Source organism: Rattus norvegicus, chromosome 2, assembly GCF_036323735.1.
Source record: "Rattus norvegicus strain BN/NHsdMcwi chromosome 2, GRCr8, whole genome shotgun sequence".
Lineage (NCBI taxonomy): Eukaryota > Metazoa > Chordata > Mammalia > Rodentia > Muridae > Rattus > Rattus norvegicus.
Window position 1 is genome coordinate 173722785 of NC_086020.1, and position 22175 is coordinate 173744959.

Sequence of the window (22175 nt, forward strand, 5' to 3'; positions counted from 1 at the left end):
CCGTGCCCATTCTGGAGGTTGAGTCTTCCCCTAATTTCAAGGAACAGTGTAAGACCCATCACTTCTGACTGCAGTTGCTAAAGCAAGCTCCTCTCTACTCAGTGAGGTTTGATTTCTCTCTTACGTTAAGTGATCAAAGCCAAATCATCAAAGCCTGAATATCTTAGGACAGACTCTCGGCAAGGCCTACGTTGGCCATCCTTCTTAAGTTTTAACAAAGCGAAAGAGGACATTTGCATGTGTGTCCTCTGCATTTCAAAGTGCTTGTCATCTTAGATTGGGAGCCATGAGTAGGACCTGTGTGGTCATTCCCCAAAAGCCACCCTGGTCAGAGTGGACACAGCAGCGTAGTATCTGAACACGTGAACACTGGATCATATGGGGTGGTGGTTTGGATGATGATGGCCCCCAGAGGCTCATATATCTGAATAGGTCCCCAGTTGATGGAACTCTTTCAGAAGGATTAGATGTGGTGGCCTTGTAGAAGGAGGTGTGGCACTGGGGTTGAGCTTTGGGGTTTCAACAGCCCACTCCATTTCCAGTCAGCTCTCTCTGCCTCTTACTTGTGGATTAGGATGTAATTCATGATTACTTGTGGATTAGGTGACCTTCATGAACTCACCCTCTGAAACTGTAAGCCCCAAATAAAGTCTTTCTTCTGTAAGCTGCTTGATAGTTTATATTTATTTGGCCCAGGGAGTGGCCTTGATGGAATAGGTGTGGCCTTATTGGAGTACATGTGTCACTGTGGTCATGGGCTTTAAGACCCTTGTCCTAGCTACCTAGAATCCTGTCTTCTCCTAGTTGCCTTTGGAACAAAAGGTAAAACTCTCAGCTCCTCCTGCACCATGTCTGCCTGAATGCTGCCATGTTCCTGTCTTTATGATAATGAACTGAACCTCTGAACCTGTAAGCCAGTCCCAGTTAAATGTTTTTTTTTTTTTATGAGTTGCCTTGGTCACGGTGTCTGTTCACAGAGTAAAACCCTAAGACAAGTTACCTTGGTCATGTTGTCTTATTACAGCAGTTAGAAAGTAGCTAAAACATACGTATTCCATGTCCTAGAATCGGAAGTTGTCTTGAAAGGGAAATGTGTATAACCTGGAGTTGTCAATTGGCCTTTTTATTTTTAGCAACTCTTCAATGTTATTTATATCAATTGCTAAATATACATGAGTCTAGAAACCTGCTTTCTCCCCATACATTCTTTTCCAATTATTTAAAACTTAGAGAAGTTTTTAAAGAAATGGAGAACGTATTAGAAAGTATTTGCTTTGCAATAGGTAAAATCCGTGCTCTTTAAGTACCGTGTAGGGCCAAGATAAAATCCCCATGTTTGATGTCCATCTGTCTGCATCCTGCTTAAAAGGTTTTATCCAAGTTATTTTTTTATCGTTGGCAAGAAAGTGGAGCCTGAATCTGCTCTCATGATTTGTTTTGTTCAGTCTTGGCTTTTGGACTGAAATAATCGCAATATATTTTTTGACAGTTGCACAATATTCTTCCCTATTGTGAAAATTGTTTTGCTTAAAATAGAAGTGCATAGGGGCTGGGGATTTAGCTCAGTGGTAGAGCGCTTACCTAGGAAGCGCAAGGCCCTGGGTTCGGTCCCCAGCTCCGAAAAAAAGAACCAAAAAAAAAAAAAAAATAGAAGTGCATAAACCATAACGCTATTGGAAAAGTACAAACATAAGACTCAGATAGACATTACACACCCACATGCACATGCACGTGTGCACTCTCTCGCTCTCTCGCTCTCACTCTCTCACTTGCGCGCGCTCTCTCTCTCTCCCCACATATGTATATGCATTCTAACTAAAAGACAACATGATCACCAAGAGTGAACTATGTTTATCTCTGTCCTTTGGGGGAAAGATGAAGGTGAGGATGTGTGTTTCAATTTGTTACTATTGTTGAAAATTGAGTGTCTGGGGATATCTTAAACAATGGATAATTTATCTTATCCTCAAATCATCACTGTGCGGGTTCCTAGGAGTAACACATTATAAACACTGCGTGTGTGTTGGTGTAGGAATCTGATCTGTAACACAAAGTGAAATGGGAAACGTTTAAATGTCTTCCAACAGTTCATCAGGTCATTTTCTTGGATTTTATTTACCAGAGAGATACTCTGAGAAGGAAGACGTTTGTGTTTTCTTAGAGCTGAAAGTATTGAAAAGGGATTTCCTGTTTGAACCAAGAGTGGAGGAGAGTCGCTATCCGGTTCCTGAGTGGCCCCATTCCAGATGTGCTGACTGGTCATAGCACATCTGCCAATCAGAACGGGCCCTGAAGCTCTTGGATTCTGAGGCTTGTTTACATGCTCTTGACTCTGTTTCTCCCTCCTCCTGTTTGTTGTGTGCCTTGGAAGATTAGTGAAGGATCCTGCTGGCACTTGCCTAGATAAATAAACTGCACGAAATCAGGGCAGTGACACCCAGGCAGAGTTTTAGCTCCTGGCTAGCCACAGGTAAGAGCTGTTGCTTTGTTATGGGAATAACTAGCTTCTATCCAGTTTCTGCTTTGCTTTTGTTAACACAGCAAGCAAGCTGAAAGCCAGAAGAATGATTTGTTTCCTTCTTAAGATTTCAAATATACCAAGTATTACTATGATTTTAATACCCGACAGTGGAAAGTCTGCTGTTTTTGCTTAAGGGAGGAGTGGAATGGATAAATTAAGAGTTTTTTAAAGGCACAGACACACTCAGTGTAGAAATTAGAACGAGAAACATTACCATTGTACACTTGGAGGGCAGAGCATCTAAACAAACATGTTTTACCAAGAGTCTACTTCCTACTCGTTCAGAAAACAGCATCTTACTATATACTAGCTCTTTGGCTTAAAAAGGCATTTCTTGGGTGGGTGAGATGGCCCAGCGGGTAAAAGTGCTACAGTGGGGAGAGTTCTTGTTATGCAAGACTAATCACCTGGCTGTCTAGTCCCTGTAAGCCACAGCAGGAGATGAGACCTAATGCCTGTGAAAGTTGTGTGTGTGTACAGGCACGCACACCAAACAAATGAATAAATAAATAAAACACTTTTTTATTTTAAACCCCGTTCCTCCTGGGGTACAGAATTATCAATGTTCTCTGTCCTGCTGTACCGTCAGTGAAATCATCTAACCTCTGCTTTGTCTTTATTTAACTCAATCCATGAAGTCAACATCGATTGAGATGCTGTTATAGGAGAGTGAATGTGATAGTGTTCCCGAAGGTTCCTTTCAAAGTCGAGTGGGACTGCACTGAGTTTCTTTCTGTGTTGACTTTTGCAAACACTGAGGCTTTCTTTGGTTTCCTTTTCTGATTTCAAAGCAGATACAAGGGAACAATTGTCACTTGGCCTCAAATGATCAAGTTGGATGTTTTGTGTCTCATGTGTATGGGATGGTTTTCAGGTTGATACATAGTATTTTGTAACAGTTTAGAAAATTACTTTTGAGCAAATTAGGCCCCTGAACTTTTAAACACAGCTGGCTTTCTCACCCCAGGCAGGGTTGACATCTTAGGGCGTTGCCCTGTGCACTTCAGACAAGTAACAGTGTCTCCAGTTTCTTATTCTTAGAGTACCTTCCTTCACTGTTGTGAGAACTCGAATGTTCATGTGTACCACATTATAGCTAACTATCCACAGAAAGTTCTTGAATGTTCTGGATGGGACGGAGTTAAGGCTGTCCTGGTCTTGGTGTGTTGCAGATGTTGCCAGCTGCTCATTTTGCTCCCTCCCATTCTGTTAGAAGCTCCTGCCAACCATGATTCATGGAATAATTTTTTAGAGCTGAGTAATCTCTGGCTTTTCAGTTCCCTTACTTTCTTTAGCTAAGTCTTTTTAGTTTTAGTAAAGCCAGGATCTTCTGAAATGAACAACGTTTTCTGATCAGATGATTTTTACCAACCCATCAGTAAAGTTTTATGTGTCCTATGTCGCATGCCTTCGAGCCTGTGCCAGGCAGGAGAAAGCAGAGCTGCCCTAAACTGTCATCTGTGAGACTCGGTGGTGTGGCAGCTGGAATCTACAGCTGTTTTAGAGCCTGTGCTGACGTGTGACTGTCTTCTTTCTTTACAGATCGCAACGAGAGACATAAGCCAGAGCATCGTTCCTCAAGGTATGAATTTATAGTATTTAATGGTTCTGCTTAAAGTTCCTTGTTTGAAAAACTATTTGGAAGCAATGAAACTGTTCTTTTTAGGGTTACTGTTATGTTGAACTCGATTATGGCTGTCAGAGCTGACAGGAGAGACGTCATTTTTTTCTCTGAACAAACCCCTCTGAAGACACTGAGTACATGGACAGTGTTTTATACTGAAGATTCCTGTCAGGAACAGATGTAGCTTCATAAAGCTTTCTCATTTTCTTTTTTTTTTTTAAACTTAATTTTCTCTCCTCCTTCTAACCATATTGCTGTTTTCCCGATGAAAGAATTGACACAGACTCTGTAGAAACACAGAAGACATTTTTAAAGTTCACTTTTTTGTATGAGTACCTGGTGTGTGCATACCGTTTGGCAGTGCATGGGGTCAGAGGGAATTCTGTGGAGTCAGTTCTCTCTCTCCACCTTATGTGGGTCCCAGGGAGTGAAATCAGGTTGTCAGTATTGTAAGGCAAATGCCTCTAGCTGCTCAACCATTTTGCGCCAGAAAAGTTTTGTTTTTTGTTTTTTGAGAAAGGATTTCTCTATGTAGCCCTGGCTGTCCTAGAACTATCTATCTATCTAGGCTTACAGAGATCTGCTTGTTTCTGCCTCCCCAGTGCTGGGATTAAAGGTGTATATCACCACACACAACTTAATTTTTATAATTACAAAGCATTAAAAGCAAACAAACAAAAGCTAATTTTCACCAGCACCAAAGACTAGTTTTAAGAATACTTTCAAACTTGAAAAGGTAGAAACTGAGTTTGTCTCTTTCTCTTTTAAGTAAGACTTGAAGGCTATTCTAGATATTTTTTATCAAATTTTAGGAAACTGTACTTTTTCTATTATTTCTCATTATGTTGCACATCACTGCTGTTTCTTTGGATTTTATTTTATGGAGATTGATAAAGTAGTGATTGTGCATTTATTAGGTTTACTGGTGAACGATACTCTAATGCTTTTCAAGGGGTCAAATCCTAACTTGTGTTGAACTCAGTGAATCAAAGTATAAAATCTTTGAAAGCTCCCCTAATTACTGTAGACATACATTTTTCAACAGTTTTCAGTCAAATCAGTGTGAGTTTATCTGAAGGGAAAGTGTAGCTGAGTGTCTATAATATTGGCCTTTCTTCAGGTATAATATACACATTATAAATCATTCTTTACGTGTGGCTAGCTGTGTCTCGACAGACATAAAATCATTACTATATTATTATGTAGTTGTCTGTGTATTTTGCATGTGTGTGTATGTGTAGATGTGCCTGTGTGTGGCCTCACATGTATATATGAGTATGAGTATGTTAGGAGTGTGTGGGGTGTGCATTGGGTGGATGTACATGTAGTGGGTGTGCACGTGGTCAGTGCGCATGTGTCTATATGCATATGGTGAGTGTGCATGTGTGTGGATATGCATGTGTGTAAATGTGCACGTAGTGAGTGTGCGTATGGTGGGTGTGCATGTGGTTGGCTGTGCATGTGTGTGGATGTATATATGGTGGGCGTGCATGTGTTTGTGCATTGTATGTGCTTGTGGTGGGTGTGTGCGCCGTGGCATGGGTGTGGAGATCACAGTACAACTTTGTAGGAGTTGGTTCTCTCCTTCTACTGTGTTGTTCTTTAGATCAAAGTCAGAGGCAAGCGCTTTACATGCTGAGTCATCTCAGTGGCCCATGACAACATAGAGTTAGAAGGGTAAATAAAAAAAATACTTAAATAGTAAAAACCAAGGCTCGTTCGTGAGCCTCTCGGCACACTGAAGGTTGGGACGACTTGAACAGTATAAATTTTAATATAACACAGATCCTTACATGAAGTATAGGTGACAAAAAAGGCAGAGGAGGTAGAATTTAAGCAGCGAGTTAGAAAAGATGTCTTCATAGAATCGCCATGAGTGGAAACCTCTGTGCCTGTTTTCCCGTCCCCAGAGATTTGTGATCCTGGATTATATGGAAGAGTAATCTTATAACCACTTTAAAGGAGTGTTTGAGCTACAGCACTTTTTTTCTTTTTGACTTTCTGTCTAATTCTGGGTTCACAGAAAGAAACCATGGTATACCCTGGAGTGGATATATTGATATCACATGGGGAGCTTAAAAAGCAAAGTGGACTCTCATTCCCCACCCCACAGAGCTCATTCAGAAAGTCTGGGGTGGATCCTCACGGTGTGTGTTAATCTCGGCCTTGGGTGCTTCCTTCCGGTGCACAGCCAGGTTGGTCATTGGTCTCTGTGATGCCAGATGCAGCAGCTGACTTGAGACGGTAGAGAGACACAGCTAAATCGTGGGAAGACAGGGACAGTGTAAACAACGTAAGTAGGTGTTTGGGATGGAAGTAGAATCCGGATTCAAAACCCTGGAGTCTGACCGGAAGAAGGACTGGGAGAGCTGTTCTTTATTCACAGTTGTTCTCCCCCATTAAGGGTGAGTCCTATACGTTTTGTTGGAGGCATTGCTAATCTTAGGTCAGGAAGGGAAAAGTACAAGATGAGTCTTGACTCCAACTAGAAATAAAACGCATGGACGTGCCTGTAATGTCTATTCCTAGTTGTCAGCCTGACCATATCTGGAATGAACTACAATCCGGAATTGGAGGGCTCCTCTGTGATTCCGATCCTGAGGCTGGAAGACACAAGTTTCTGACCTTTACCTTGGCCTGGAGATCTTGAGGCATAGTGACCATGAAAAGCTTAGGCCCAGGCAAGGTAGTACACTCCTTTAGTCCCAGGAGACTGAGGAAAAGAGATATCTGGGTTCCAGGTCAGCCTAGGACAAAGCAAGTCCCAGATCCAGGCGTGGTGGTACACACTTTAATCTGGGCCACACCTGCTGCTGGAGCCCTACATAGGGGCATTGGAAGAAGAAAGACTCACTCTTCTTCACCTGCTTGCACTTACTAGCCAGTAAATCTGCTGGAACCTACTTCTCCAGAAGACCAGCTCAAACAGCTGTGGGACTGAGCAACTTCTAGATTCTTGGACTTGCCATCCACAGCTGACCATTGTTGGGTTGGTTGGTACAGAGTGTAAATCATCACAATAAAGTCCCTCAATATAGAGAGACATTCCATAAGTTCTGTGACTCTAGAGAACCCTGGCTAATACAATGCCCAACTGAGAAAATCTTGGAAAAATACATATATGGGGTCTTGGGTAAGACGTCACAATCAGTAAGGTGCTTGAGCATGAACAGGGACCTGGAGTGGCTCTCCAGCACTCGTCTTTAAAACAAAACAAAACAAGCAGGGCCACAGGGACCTGTAATCCCAGCACTGAAGGGAAAGACAGGCGGACCTGAGGGACTGTCCCCCAGCTTATGATTTGAGTCTTTAAAAAATAGGATCGTGAATTTTAAATCTATATGTGTACATATTTTATTTGTATGAATATATTTGAAACAGGGCTTCACTGTGTAACCCTGGCTGGTCTGAAACTTGCAGAGATCCTCCTGCCTCTGCCTCCTGAGTGCTGGGATTAGAAGCACGTGCCACCCTGCCTAGCTAGATATAAAATGTATTGGATCTTTAAAAATCCACACAGAAGGGGTGGTAGTGTTAAGGGGGGCCATTGCTGCACACTGTTGAGTGCAGCTGCTGACTGAGGTGACGGCCATCAGTGACCGCTCACTCTCCTGTAGAGCTGTTAGGGAGCGGACGCCTACCCCATAAAGGGTGTATAAGAGGGAGTCATCGCCTTCATCAGGCGGTCACCTTACCTATCGTGGTTGACAAGAGCCGGGCAGTGTGTCTCCAGATGACGGTGGCGCAGCAGCACACACCGTGCTTAGAAGGTAGCTCTAACAGGGAGTGGGTTCTGGAGAATTGTGTCTTGAAAAGCACAGCGGCCGGGAAAAAGTTTTACATTGACAAAAAGAGAGAGAGAGGTGACAGACACCTTGTAATCCAGCTCTCTGGAAGAAGAGACGGGAGGATTCTGAGTTCCAGACCAGCCTGTGCTACACAGTTAGACTCTGTCTCAGAAGATTTGAAGACTGGGAATGTGGAATGCTTATCTTGCATATGCAAGAGCTCATACATACATAATACATGCATACATAATACATACATCATACATCATACATACATACATATATACATACATACATACTTACAGTTAAAAGAGACAGCAGATAAATGTGGTGTGCGCCTTTGGTATTTAAAATTTAAGGGTAAAAATATCCCACACGCACATACAACACCCAAATAAATAAAAGGAATTAAAACAGCTCTAATCTTCAAAAAAAAAAAAAAAAAGAAATTGGAGGAGTGACAACTAAAAAGGCTTAAATATGGACTTTATTTGTAAACATTGCTCATTTGGACAGAGAATAAGAAAGTCATCTCAGTAGACAGACGCTAAGCTGTCAGAGGTGGCGTGTTTTATGTGTACAGTCTCATGTAATTCATGGGAGAAAAACCTGGGCAGATGAGGAAGCAGGTGTATCCCGGGAGAAGATTCGCATAGAGGGAAGGCATATGTATGTGTGAATTTTATTGTTTCTTCAGTCTTTTTATAGACTTGAACACTTGTCGTGTGTGTATTTAGGCGAGGGCATGTGTGAGCATCTGAACGGATGTTAGCCTTGGATGTTGCCCCTTGGTGCCAGCCATGATATTTCTTTAAGACAGTCCTTCAGGGCACCTGCAGCTCACCCGTTAGACTAGACTGGCTGACCGGCAAACCCCAGAGACTCACCTGGCTCTGCGTCCCCAGCCCTGGGCTTACACACCTGGCTTTTGGATACCTGAGGCATGACCTTGGGTTCTATGCAAGCACTTTACCAACTGAGCGGTCTCCGAGCCCTGACCTTAAATTTCAGAGTAGGAAGTAGCATTGGGAAGAAATGCCCCACTGTTCACTGACGTCCCCGAAGATGAATGTGACTCTGTGGACAGAACTTTAAGGGGGATGGATCTCTCTACCAAATATGAGGAAGAATTTCCCGTCTGTGAGCAGATGCTGTGAAGGAAAGCTAAAGTAGCTGGCACTGGGGAGAGAGTAGAAAAGGTTCCGTTGTGACCGAGTTTTCCTCCAGTCGCTCCACCCCTGGTTTACTTAGTAGCCCATAAATACTGGTTTGGGGGAATCCTCATTCTGGCTACTGAGATGGAGTTGGATTCAAAGGAAGGGGGATGGCAGAACCATCTGCAAACGGTATCTGAGTGATCAGGACCAAGTGTTCAGAGCCCCTGATCCCACTGAGTGAAGGAGAGAGGGCTGCTGTGGGGGAGAGACCACAGATTGCATTGGCAAAGCTCGGCCCTTGGCTTTGTTCATTCACTGGGACGCCCACCGCTGTGTTTTAGGCACGCTCAATCTCTTTCTTCTTTTCTGGAGATGGGCTCTCTTATTTTATTTTTAAAATAGCCTTTTAAACCTCACAATGTAAGTCCAGGCTGACCTTCAACTAGAGAGTCTCCTGCCTCAGCCTCTCTTCACTCCTGGTTCACGTCAGCTTCTCTAAGTGGACTAAGAAGCTGGTGCTCATGGGTCAGCCGTTTCTATATGTTGCTGCTTAAAGGAGAGTGTTTTGCTCATCCACTGGGCTGCCATCTGCACACAGAGCCAATGCTGGCTTTATTTTATTGATGGTCAGCATTGCCTCCATCACACAAGGCACTTCTTTCCCTGGGGCTTCAGTGGACAAAGCTTTGAGAGAGTGATTGATCTTTGGCTTACACCTTCATCCACTTCCTTCCAGACAGTACTGCCATCGGCAGGATGGGTTCCGCGGGATCACTCTTCCTCCGCTAGAGCAGAAATCAGGTCAGTTCAGAGCGGGTCCCAAAGTGTGATTGTAGCCTTGAGCTGCCCACTGAGGGCGAGAGTAAAATGGGCCAGGTAGACTCATCTCAGTCCTTCCTTTTCCAGGAAGATTCAAGATTCGCAGGCTGGGTTTCTTTGTTCCCTTTTCACACTAAAGAAAACAAACAAACAAGCAAACAAATCAACAGCACCCAGTGTGTAGAGCAGAGCCTTCCATTCTTTTCTCTGATGGTCAGGTCCAATCCCAGCCTCTGGGACCCTACGGCAAGTGAATAGGGTTTAGGTGAGGGTTTAGGTGTGAGGCTGTCACAGATGTCTCTCTTTAGGATGCTGTGGGGAAAGGATGATGAGCGGTCTTCCATTGCTGTTGCTGTGACGAATATCCTGACAAAAAGTGAGTTAGGGAAGAAAGGGCGGATTTGGTTTGTAGCTACAGATTACAGCCCATGATTTCCGGGAAGTCAGAGCAGCTGGTCGCATCACAGCCACAGTAAAAAGGGGAGATAAACAACTGCACCCACATCACCTGTTCACCCTCTCTCATCCAGCTTGCTCCTGTCCTATGTAGCTCAGGTCTCTCTGCTTAGGGAATGGTACCTCCCAAATGGGCTGGATCTCCCTACATCAATTAACAATCATGAGAGGCTTCTAAGTATTTATACATCAATTCATAATCAAGACAACCTGATCTGAACATCCTCAGTTGAGGCTGTCTTCCCAGGTGTATCAGCTAATCTTTTGTTGCTTAAAGTTCTAGATAGTTAGGGTCTATAATGGCAGGGTCATTGTGGCAGACGGTGGCAGACACGGTGGCAGGCATCGTGGCAGGACAGATGCTATGAGCTTACATCCTGAAACAGACACAAAGCAGAGAGTGACCTGGAGATGGCATAAGGCTTTTCATCTCAAAGCCTGCCTCCTGCATTCTTCAGCAAGGCTGCACCACCTAAATCCTGCCCAAACAGTGCCACCAACTGGGAACCAAGTGTTCAAATGCCTGAGATTGCAGAGGGCATTTTCATTCAGACCACCACACTGGATGATCTAGGCTGGCATTGTAGACTAACTGTCACAGGTGCTCTGAGCTTAGGAGTAGGGAGGAGTGCCGAGGGTTCCTTTTTCTCTTCCCCTCTGTGTTCGTTGCCATTTTCCTTCTGGTGGAAGGAAATTAGGTGGCTATCTTATTTCTCATTAGCCTCTAAACATTCAGTAAATACCTGTTCTGTTACCTTCCCCACTGGCAATTCTTAGTTCTATACCATGGAAGAAGACATATATTCTCACTTTCTGGTTCTTCTACGTAGGTGTGATTCAAGGAGGGTAGAATAAGAATGACATCTTTTGACAGAGTAGGAACTAAAGCTTGTACCCACTTGGATGGATGGATGGAGGGAGGGAAGGAGGGAGGGACTTAGAGGCTCATGTCTGATGATTCGTTTAGAAGCCTGCTTATGCCGTTTTTGTATATATGATGGATAATAAATACCTCTAATATCAGACCGGTTCCCATTCCTGTTATCATGGCTGTTGATCCTAATCCTGAACCTTTTCCTTCCTTGCGAATAGCTAGGTTTGTTATTAATGTACCATCGCTAAACATAAGACCCAACAGCCCCCTGCCCCGACAAGGAAAACATTAACAAACAGAGCATATGCTGGATAGGCTAGGGAGTCAGAATCCTGTGACGCCATCCCTGCCAGCCCTGCCATCCTTGCCGTCCCTGCCATCCTTGCCGTCCCTGCCAGCCCTGCCGTCCCTGCCAGCCCTGCCGTCCCTGCCAGCCCTGCCGTCCCTGCCAGCCCTGCCGTCCCTGCCAGCCCTGCCGTCCCTGCCAGCCCTGCCGTCCCTGCCAGCCCTGCCGTCCCTGCCATCCCTGCCGTCCAGAAAAGAGTATGAGACTCTCCGAGGCTTCCAAATCTTCAAGGAGTCCACGATCATTTTGGGAAGAGTCCTCGGGGTTCTGCTTTGCGGAACCTGATGGGTACGTTATACCTTTCCCAATCCTTTTGCCCAAGGTACATTAAACTAATTCCCAGGCCAAGGTTTGACCTATAGTTCTGACAAATTGAGACCAAAAGTACATTCCCTTGGCTCCAGCTCAGATTTGCGGGCCTCTGACAACTGCTTGAGCTCTATCTCACACCTTCCATATAGGAACCAAGCCCTAATGTCTCCTTTTGTCATTCTGAGTGAGTCAGACCAGGCCTCCAGAGCCTCCTCATTAGGGTCGGGGTCTGTGTGGAAGTGCTGTATTAGCTCCAGGAACGGCTCAAGGGAGAACACAGAGTTGCTGTCCCTGGAGGACAGACTGGGACTTGTCTCCATCTCAGTCTCTTCTCTGATGGCTACAGCTCACTTGTGTCCCCTTCTTCAGTTTCCCGTAAACCATTTTAAGGATGGCTCTAATGCCAGATGATACCAGAGAAAGTGCAGGTGGGCTGTCAGTCCTGGGCTTCACCTTCTCCCAAGAGTTGTTCTTCCAACTGTGTGAGGCTGAGACAGGTCATGAGCCCTATCAGCAGATCCGCGTGGTCAGGCACCACTGAGTGACCCTTAAGATGGCAAGCCTCAGTGAAACAGACTTGACCTATGTTAGATAGATCATCCCCCAGAAAGCCCTGTCACTGAGAGGAACACGGGCATCTGGAACAGGGTGACCAGCCTCATAATTACTTTTGTTGTTTTCTTAAGTTAAGATCCTCCATGGATGTGCAGCTCCAGGCAGGAGCTAGGGAAGAATTAAAAGTGCTCTCCTCAGGCAGAGCTCTCTTTGATTCTGAAGCGATAAATCCCGGGGTTTCTTCTTGCAGGCTTCAGTGCAGTTCGGATTGTTTATAACATCAGAGCCAGCTGAAAAGGGTGGTGGGCCATCTGGGCTTTTAGCAGCTCTGTCTGTGGGGTGGGGCGAGTAGAGCGTCTGATGCAGTGGCTGCCACGCCTGACCCAGTTTCCTAGCTGTTTAATCCTAGCTTCATTTTCTCATTTACAGTGTGAGATACCCATCTTAGAGGTCACACAGAGTCTTCCAAACACACTTTCAAAAGGACTTACTTTCGGAACTGGGGAGATGGCTCAGCATGTATGAGCTCTTCTGGTTCTTTCTAAGGTTGTGATTTGTTTCCCAGCGCCCTGTGCATGGCCCTTCACCACTGCTTGTAACTCTGGGGAGTCTGGCACCCTCTCCTGACCGCTGAAGGCATTTGACTCATGTGTACACACCCCACACAGAAACACACACACAGAAATGAGAATTTAAGTGAGTCTTTTTAAGAGCTTGAGTCAGTTTCAAAAGGCTACCCTAGTTCAAAGTAAGGCAAGAGGTAAGTGAGACTTCATCTCATTTTAAATCGGTCTGCTGACAGAGTTTAGTCAGTGTCTTTTAAAAATTATGGTTCTGTTTTTCTCTTTCCCCTGTATGGATTGGGGTCTTCACAACAAATGTAATTCTAAGTACTTGTAAATTTTTCTCACCTTTTAGGTATCCAGAAACGAAAGCCAATCCACTGTCACTCTGAATAGAGCTGAAAAGTTCTCCCAGGAATGACCTTTGTCTTATTTAGGGTTTTATTGCTGTGAAGAGACACCATGGCCAAGGCAACTCTGTATAAAAGACATTTAATTGGGCTGGCTTACAGTTTCAGAGGCTTAGTTCATTATCATCATGTCAGTATCCAGGTAGACATGATACTGGAGGAGCTGAATGTTCTGTATCTTGATCCACAGGCAGCCAGGAGCAGACTACCTTCCACAGACAGCTAGAAGGAGGCTCTTCACGCTGGGTGAAGCTTGAGCATAGGAGACATCAAAGGCCCCGCCCCCCACAGTGACACACTTCCTCCAACAAGACCACACCCATTCCAACAAGGCCACAGCCACTCCAGCAAGGCCACACCTACTCCAACAAGACCACACCCACTCCAACAAGGCCACACCTACTCCAACAAGGCCACACTACTCCAATAAGACCACACCCACTCCAACAAGACCACACCCACTCCAACAAGGCCACACCTACTCCAGCAAGGCCACACCTACTCCAGCAAGGCCACACCTACTCCAACAAGGCCACAGCCACTCCAGAAAGGCCACACCTACTCCAGCAAGGCCACACCTACTCCAACAAGGCCACACCTACTCCAACAAGGCCATACTTCCTAATGGTGCCACTCTCCGTGGGGCCAGCATTCAAACACATGAGTCTGTGGGTTCCAAACGTATTCAAACCACCACTCTTTGAGCAAAAATTTAGTCAACTCTATTGCCCACTTAGTTCTAGTAGAGCATGGTTCTCCCAACGCAGAAAAGCATTCACAAATACTAATGAAAGCCTTTTTAAATATATAAAGTTCTTTATAAAACTCTTAAGAGAAAGCTTTAATAGACATCAGATTAAATTTTTATTTGGATTTATAACTTTTCCCCCCAGACATGGCTATTAATAACATCTAGAAAAAAGGCGCTAGGAAACAGTCTGAAGAGACTGATTAGATGGAAGTAGGAACTAAAGATAATGTGGAATGTTGGGTCCTGCGGCAGTCATGGCCGTGAATAGATTAGAAGCTCTTTGTACCACCCCATGAGCCTCACAGATTTCAGGGACTTACAGAGACTGAATAACTAGATATTTCATCTCAAATATTTTATCTTCTCCTAGAAAATAATTTATAGCAGCAAAGAAAGAGGCAGCAAAACAAAACCTTTAAATCTACTTTTCAAAAATTGTCTCGTGAATCTTGATATTCCTAAAACCTTATTAAAGTTACCTGTCGTGATCGCTTTTGACACCCATTCAGAAAATTCAATGATATTTTGTTTAATAATCACACGAAAGAAAAAGGAAACATGAAGCGATTCTATAATGAGTAATGAGAAAAAGTGGCCCAGGGAAGTTCGAAAGTCAGGAGGGAGAGACAGATGGCTGTAAGTGATTAAGACAGCATTTTGTCAACAGTTAGGTCACCAGACAGAATGAGAAGAGCTCGCAGACAGGTAATTATATTCAGTATCTGTGGGATGTAACAGAGGTGGCATTACAGATCAGTAAAAGAATGAGCTGTCAACAAGCAGTGCTAGAAACATTGATTATCCAGGTATGAAACATCCGTGCGCACCCCCTGAGATAAGCCGTGGACCCAGCAAAGTTGGGAAGTCAAAATGAAGTGTGTGGAGAAATATGTAAGATTGTCCTTGTGACTTAAGAGTACACATGGGGGTGAGGGATTGGGGATTTAGCTCAGTGGTAGAGCACTTGCCTAGCAAGCACAAGGCCCTGGGTTCGGTCCCCAGCTCCAAAAAAAAAAAAAAAGAAAAAAAAAAAAGAAAAAAGAAGAAAAAAAAAGAGTACACATCGGGAGTATGTATGTATATATGCATGCATGCATGCATGCATGTATGTATGCCTGCATGTATGTATATGGGTGTTTTGTCTGCATATATGTGTAGCTTACATTTTTCAAACACCTACTTTTAATGATAGTTCTTAAATCCTTTAACCTCCCTTCTAGGCTACCACCCACCAGAGAAGGTAGAAAAGAAAGGTTATTAGGATATGGGGGAAGTGGACCTATTTAGAAATGGTTCTTTAGAGCAAATCCCATCTGTGCTGTCAGGAAATCAGCAGTTCAGTTCAAAAGTCAGTAGCAACAACTACTGACAAACGTTTCACAGATAGAGGAGCAGTCCCCTTCCACAGTGTCGCCATGGCAGCTGCGGTGGCAGGACAGCCAGGCCTCAGCTGAATCAGCACAGTCAGCAGGAGGGATTAGGACCACCGAGGATGCCAGGAGAAGTTCTCGGGTGTGCCTCTCTCAACAAAGCAAAGTTCGGCGAAGACTCGAGACCAAGAAGCACTGCAGAGCTAGCTGTACCAGCAAGCCCATCTCACAGTCGGCGCAGTCCTATTTATACGCCCTCCCCACATCACGTGTTCTCCACGGGCCTTGCCTCACCACATGGGGCTTAGCAGAACTCCGTCAGCTGACATCACTCTGCCAATCAGTCAAGTCCACAGAAGTGGCAAAAAGCCACCAGCACACCACCAGAGTTTTTGGTGTGTTTCTTTCTATGGAGTCACCACAAATGGAGCTCAACAACACATGTAAGGAGAACCAATCCGTGTGTGTCATTCTGGGGAATCCTTTATCACAAATTCCTTCACAAGTCGGCTTTAGTGAAGCATCCTTTCACTTGTGTACTTCAGCGAAATGTACCTTCACGTTGCCCTAGCAAAGCATCCTTTAACCTGTGTCCACTTCAGGAAAACGCTCCTTCATGTGTTTGCCCCAACAAAACGCCACCCAACACATCTGACTTTCCAAAGAACCCTCAAGTTTCCATTTCATTTGTGTCTTTATAGGCCTAGCCAGTAGAAGTGTTAGATCCCCTGGAACTTGAGTTACAGGTGGTCGTGAGCTGCCATGTAGGTGCTGAGATTTGAACCTGTGTCCTCTGGAAGGGCGGTCGGTGCTCTTAATCTCTGAGCTGTCTCTCCAACCCTCACAGTGAGTTTGTTAAACTCGACAAGTACAAGACATAAAGAAGATTAGTAAATTGGACTAAATGAAAAATTTAAATTTAGGTATCTGTTGATGTCAGAAAAACATAAGAAGGGAAGTGTGCATAGGAAATACTCGTAAGTGACAAAGGTTAGTGCCCAAAATAAATTAAAAACCACATTTCAGAAGCAAAAATAAAAATAACTCTTTTGTCTTTTCTCTGGGTCCAGGAATTTACAAAAGATGAAACTTAAGTAATTGAGAAAAGATTATTTAAACCAGGAGGTGGTGGTGCATGCCTTTAATCCCAGCAGTTGGGAGGCAGAGGCAGGAGGATCTCCGTGAGTCTAAGGCCAGCCTGGTCTACAGAGAGTTCCAGGACAGCCAGGGCCACACAGAGAAACTGTCTCAGAAAGGAAGGAAGGAAGGAAGGAAGGAAGGAAGGAAGGAAGGAAGGAAGGAAGGAGAAAGTCATTTGCCTTCCTAACACAAAGTCATGCTAGTTTGGCCGTAGCACAGCTCGTGTGGAGTGCTTCCTGGCATGCAGTAGAGTTCTGGGTCCAGTAGCATGGGGGTAATGAGACAGAACTTCACTTCTGTTGAGATGACATAGCAAGTTCAAAGACTGAGGGTGCCGGGAGACTTGAAAAGAGAGTTGGCACAGCAGTGAGGACAGCTTGTTCAGCCCCATAGCATGGGTATATCGACTACTGCAGTGAGATCCACTGTAGGTGAAAGTTTGAGCTTGGCTTTGAACACTCCATGGGCCTTTGCAGCCATGTCATGGAGGTCGGGGACAAACATACGGCAAAATAAAATACTTAACACACAAAATAATAAATTAAGAAGACACAGGGTTACCGAGTAACACGTCACTCTTTTTTAAAATACTGTATAAAATTGTTCATTATAGCTTTATATCATTTATCCAGCCAGTTCTGTTTGAGTCAGGCTTAGGTTGTTTCCAGGTCATTACAGGTAGAGATAGTCCCGTTGTGAACACCCGTGTGTAGATCTATCTGTGAAAACCATTATTGTTTATTTCCACAGAGAGACCATTTTCTCATTTCTACTTTCATAATCGTTTTAAATATTAAATTTTTACAAGACCTATGCTCCTACCTCTGAACTTTCATTATACCTCCATAGTGGTAGAGTGCCTAGGAAGGACTCCAGTGTAACTCAAAAAATTTATAGTACAGAGTTCAGTAAACACAGTATTAAGAGCTGGTGATGTTAACACCACAGCGAGCGCCTCATGGGTAAGAGTTTCAAAGGTTCCTAGTTCTCAGCATTGGTACCCTTCGCTGATCATGGTTCTCGGTATTGGTACCTGTCATTGGTGGTTCTCCACACTGGTACCTGTTGTTGATAGTTCTCTTTGTTGGTACCTGTCATTGACGGTTTTCCTCATTGGCACCTCATTGATCGTGGTTCTTGGTATCAGAACCTGTTGTTGATATTGGTCCTAGGCCGTGGTACCTGTTACTGATGTTCATGTTTCTCTTTTGCACATCACCATCACTTCATTATGGTTTTAAATAGAATGTCTGAACAAAAGATTTACCTTGTTTTTTGCTTTTCTCCTTCTAACTCTGTCTATTAAATCATTGTGCTCCTCTGGGCTCCATTTAACTACTGTAATTCTGTAGCATTTCCCTTCCCATATGTTTTGATTTCTGTACCTCTATAAACTACAGCTTGTGTGTAATTACTTCTTGGCATTATGTTTTGTGAGCTATAACGGAAACATTACTTTTGCTCTAAGATCTACGAAGTTTGAGACAAGGCAGAATATTAAAGTGCGTGTGGGTTTTGTGAAAGAAAGAACGCTTTTGCAGAGGGAGGTGAGAGAAGATGGATTGGGCTGTTTTACCGTGGTTTTAAGAAATGGGACTTGAGCATTTCCCTGTGGTGTGACGGGAACCAGCGCTTGTATTGTGTCTGTTGGGTAACTGAACTGTTTTATCAGCTGTCCTGCTGCCGCCATCAAACTTACCTGGGAGCTTTAGTGAAGTTGCAAATCTAGCAGCGGGCAGCTAGCTTTGAAACAGCTGGCTTGTATTTATGCTCTCTCTAGACAGGCCCGTATGGTCACCATTTTTCAGTAGTCCAGGGAACACATGGAACTCCTGACCCTTTAATTCTTCCTCTCTTTCCCTTGGGTCGTATTTTATATTCCTTCTTTACCTTTCTGTACTATAATTTAGAAGCAGTTATTTACAGCACCGCAAAACCAATATCACAGGGACTTTGGTTGAGTGAGTTTGGTGTACAGCCTTGCGGCTCAGTCTGTCCTTAGGTTATGGTTTATCCCCAATAATAAATATCCTTGTAAAATGGGGCTTTAAATTTTATTTAAATATACCCCTTACTGGCATAGCATAGAACACCTTTTTCAAGTTGGCTAGGACTATAAACTACAAAAGCAAACTAATTCCTAGAAAAATCTCAGTCTAGACAGTTGGTTAAAAACAAAAACATTCAGTTGGCCATGACCTCAGACCTCCATCTCATAGACAATCAGACGCTGATGCTCAGAAAGAAGCCCACACTTTCCCTGAAGCTAAAACCTGAGTAAGCCAAGAAATCAGCACTGAGGCTCACTGGACCCAGATTGGAGTTCGCTGGACCCAGACTAGGTCCAGGGACTGGAGCTCACTGGACCCAGACTGGAGCTTGCTGGGCCTAGGAATGGAGCCTACTAGAGTTCATCAGACCCAGGACTGGACTGTGAGACCTGCTTAGAGAATTCTGTACACAACACACCAGAACTTTAACGTCAGCTCCAATGTCGTTTGCCTCTTCTGCTCCAGCTCCTGTGGTAGCCCTGCAGATAGCATCCTGGTGCACAGCCTTGTGACTGCATTGATAGTTAGACGGGTGTTTGAGGCTTGTCTTGTCTCCCTCCCTCCTCTGGGACTGGAGGGATGAGAATTAGGGAGGGAAAGTACCAGCTGTCTCATAACCTTCAGAGTAGCATGTCTGAAGAACAAGCATTCCTTCAGCTACACCTCTTTCCTCAAGATAAAACCGCCCTTGGCTCTCTCCTCCTGCAGGCAGGCCAGAGGTGCTATGCTGCAGGTGCTATGACAGGCAGGACCTAAAGTTTACCAGCAGCCATTGCGCACTAAATCTCGAAGAGAAGATCCAGATGAGACTGTGCCTTTTCCCTCACCATTCCATCTGGGGAGTTTCTCTCTTTTTTCTTTTTTTATTGGATATTTTCTTTATTTACATTTCTTTTTTTGTTTTGTTTTGTTTTGTTTTGTTTTGTTTTTCGGAGCTGGGGATCGAACCAGGGCCTTGCACGCGCTCTACCGCTGAGCTAAATCCCCAACCCTTTTATTTACATTTCAAATGTTATCCCCTTCCCTGGTTTTCCCTCCGGAAACCCACCCCCCCCATCCCCAACCCTCCACGCCCTGCCTCCATGAGGGTGCTTCCCCACGCACCCACTCCCTTCTGCCTCCCCGAAATGGCATTCCCCTACACTGGGGCATGAAGCCTTCACAGAACCAAGGGCCTCTCCTCCCACTGATGCCCAGATAAGGCCAATTCTCTACTATTTATGTGGCTGGAGCCATGGCCCCTCCATGTGTACTCTTTGGTTGGTGGTTTAGTCCCTGGGAGCTCTAGGGGGTCTGGTTGGTTGATATTATTGTTCTTCCTATGGGGTTGCAAACCCCCTCAGTTACCTCAGTCTTTTCTTTAACTCCTCCACAGGGGACCCTGTTCTCAGTCCAGTGGTTGGCTGTGGGCATCCGCCTCTGTATTTGTCAGGTTCTGGGAGAGCTTCTTAGGAGACAACTATATCAGGCTCCTGTCAGCATGCACTTCTTGGCATCCCCAATAGTAACTGGGTTTGGTGACTGCGTGTGGGATGGATCCCCATGTGTGGCAGTCTCTGAATGGCCTTTCCTTGGGTCTCTGCTCCACTTTATCTCGTATTTTCTCCTGTGAGTACTTTGTTCCTCCTTCTAAGAAATACTGAAGCATGCACACTTTTGTCTTTCTTGTGGTCTGTAAATTGTATCCTGGGGGACCCAGTTATGCTGGGCGTTGGGGCAGATGTTGTCGCTCCCCTGTGACCCTGGTGTTTCAGAGCACCTGGGAGTCAGGCTCCTTTGGGTGTTGTAGGAGTGGGTGCACAGCCAGTGCCCAAGGTATCGCGTTTCTCTCTTAACACCGCTCTTTAAAATAAAAGGTGGAATTACATGTGTTTATTCTAATTATGAGGCAGAATATGTTCATGATGGGAATTTTTGAAAAGACAAGTATATAAAAGGGAGCAAAATCATCTAATCAAACCTATCCATAGTTAATCATTATTACATTTTAATGTAATTTTTTCGATTCTATCTTTTCAAATAGATTATGACTTTAATATGGAAAAAGGTTCACGAGTGTGCTATTTTAAAACTGTTGCGTTTATTTCATTAGTTCATGAAATTTTTCCCATTTCAATACGTATTCTTGAAATTATGCTTTTTTTATAAAAATAAAAAATGCTGTAGAAAGCCTATGAAAATTCAAGAAAAAAAGATTATCGCTAATAGTTCAGTAGTAGCTAATGTCAGTATACCGATGGCTAGCATCTTGCTGTGAATGCTTGTTACAGATCTATCAACACAGTTCTTCACGGAGCAGTAACCTGTAAGAATTTCCCCGTAACGTACTCTGGCAGTACTCCATCTTGCAGGGTAGTATTACCACAAGTTAATTATCTTCCCATTACCTGCCATTTAGTTATTCCCACTCTCTCCCTCATTGTCCTTTCTCCTTCCAAACGGGTCTCTCTGCGTGGCCTCAGACTCAGTGATCCCGTGTCTGCCCCCTGAGCATGCCAGCTTCTTCCTGATAATAAACGGTGCTGTGGACAGTCTTGTGTTTGCATTTTGTTGTCCACCTCTGATAATCTTTTTTTAAAGAATTATTTATTTATTTTATGTATATGAGTACACTCTAGCTATACTTCAGACACACCAGAAGAGAGCATCAGATCCCATTACAGATGGTTGTGAGCCACCATGTGGTTGCTGGGAATTGAACTCAGGAGCTCTGGAAGAGCAGTCAGTGCTCTCAACCTCTGAGCCATCTCTCCAGCCCCCCTCTGATAATCTCTTATGATAAATTCCTCATAGTGAAATCGACAGAAGAAAAAGTACAAATGAACAGTTTAGGACTCCAGGTGTACAAATGATCTTTGACATAACGAGTGGATTTAAACTCTGTAGATAAAGCCAAGCAGTGATGTTCAATAGCTTGGAAGTTGTGTTTCTGTTCAACAGGTTAGAAGGGTGTGTGTGTGTGTGAGAGAGAGAGAGAGAGAGAGACAGAGACAGAGACAGAGAGACACAGGGAGGGAGGGAGGGAGGGAGGGAGAGACAGAGACAGAGACAGAGAGACAGAGAGAGGGAGGGAGGGAGGGAGGGAGAGAAAGAGAGAGAGCACACATGCGCGCGCGCACACACACACACTCACACATGCATTTACATTTGTGTGCAAGTGTGTGAGCGTGTAGTAATCTAAAGGCAACCATGCTAACTGGCCAGGAGCTCCTGGGGACTCTCCTGTCTCTGCCTCTCACCTCCCCATAGGAGCACAAGATTACAGATGTTCACTAATGCACTCTTTAGATGGGTTCTGGGGATTTGAACTTGGATCTGCACACTTTTACTCCAAGCAATTTCCCCCTCAGCCCACTTAGGTGGTTTACAAAGCATTTCAGCTTATGATAATTTCAATTTACAGTAGATTTACCGGACGTAACCTATTACAATCAAGGA

The 22175-nt window shown here is 44.4% G+C and overlaps 1 protein-coding gene across 7 annotated transcripts in view; it reads left to right on the forward strand.

Moving 5' to 3' along the window:
* Positions 1-22175, forward strand: part of Sh3d19 (SH3 domain containing 19) — a 159797-nt gene that overhangs the window by 68551 nt on the left and 69071 nt on the right. For 6 of the 7 annotated variants that reach the window (XM_006232783.4, XM_215597.11, XM_006232785.5 and 3 more), the window contains one exon: positions 4064-4103. In XM_006232783.4, the coding sequence (XP_006232845.1) occupies positions 4064-4103 (40 nt within the window). Of the gene's footprint in view, positions 1-2436; positions 2471-4063; positions 4104-22175 lie in introns of those variants that run through there. The other variant, XM_063282715.1, reaches the window with a different exon arrangement.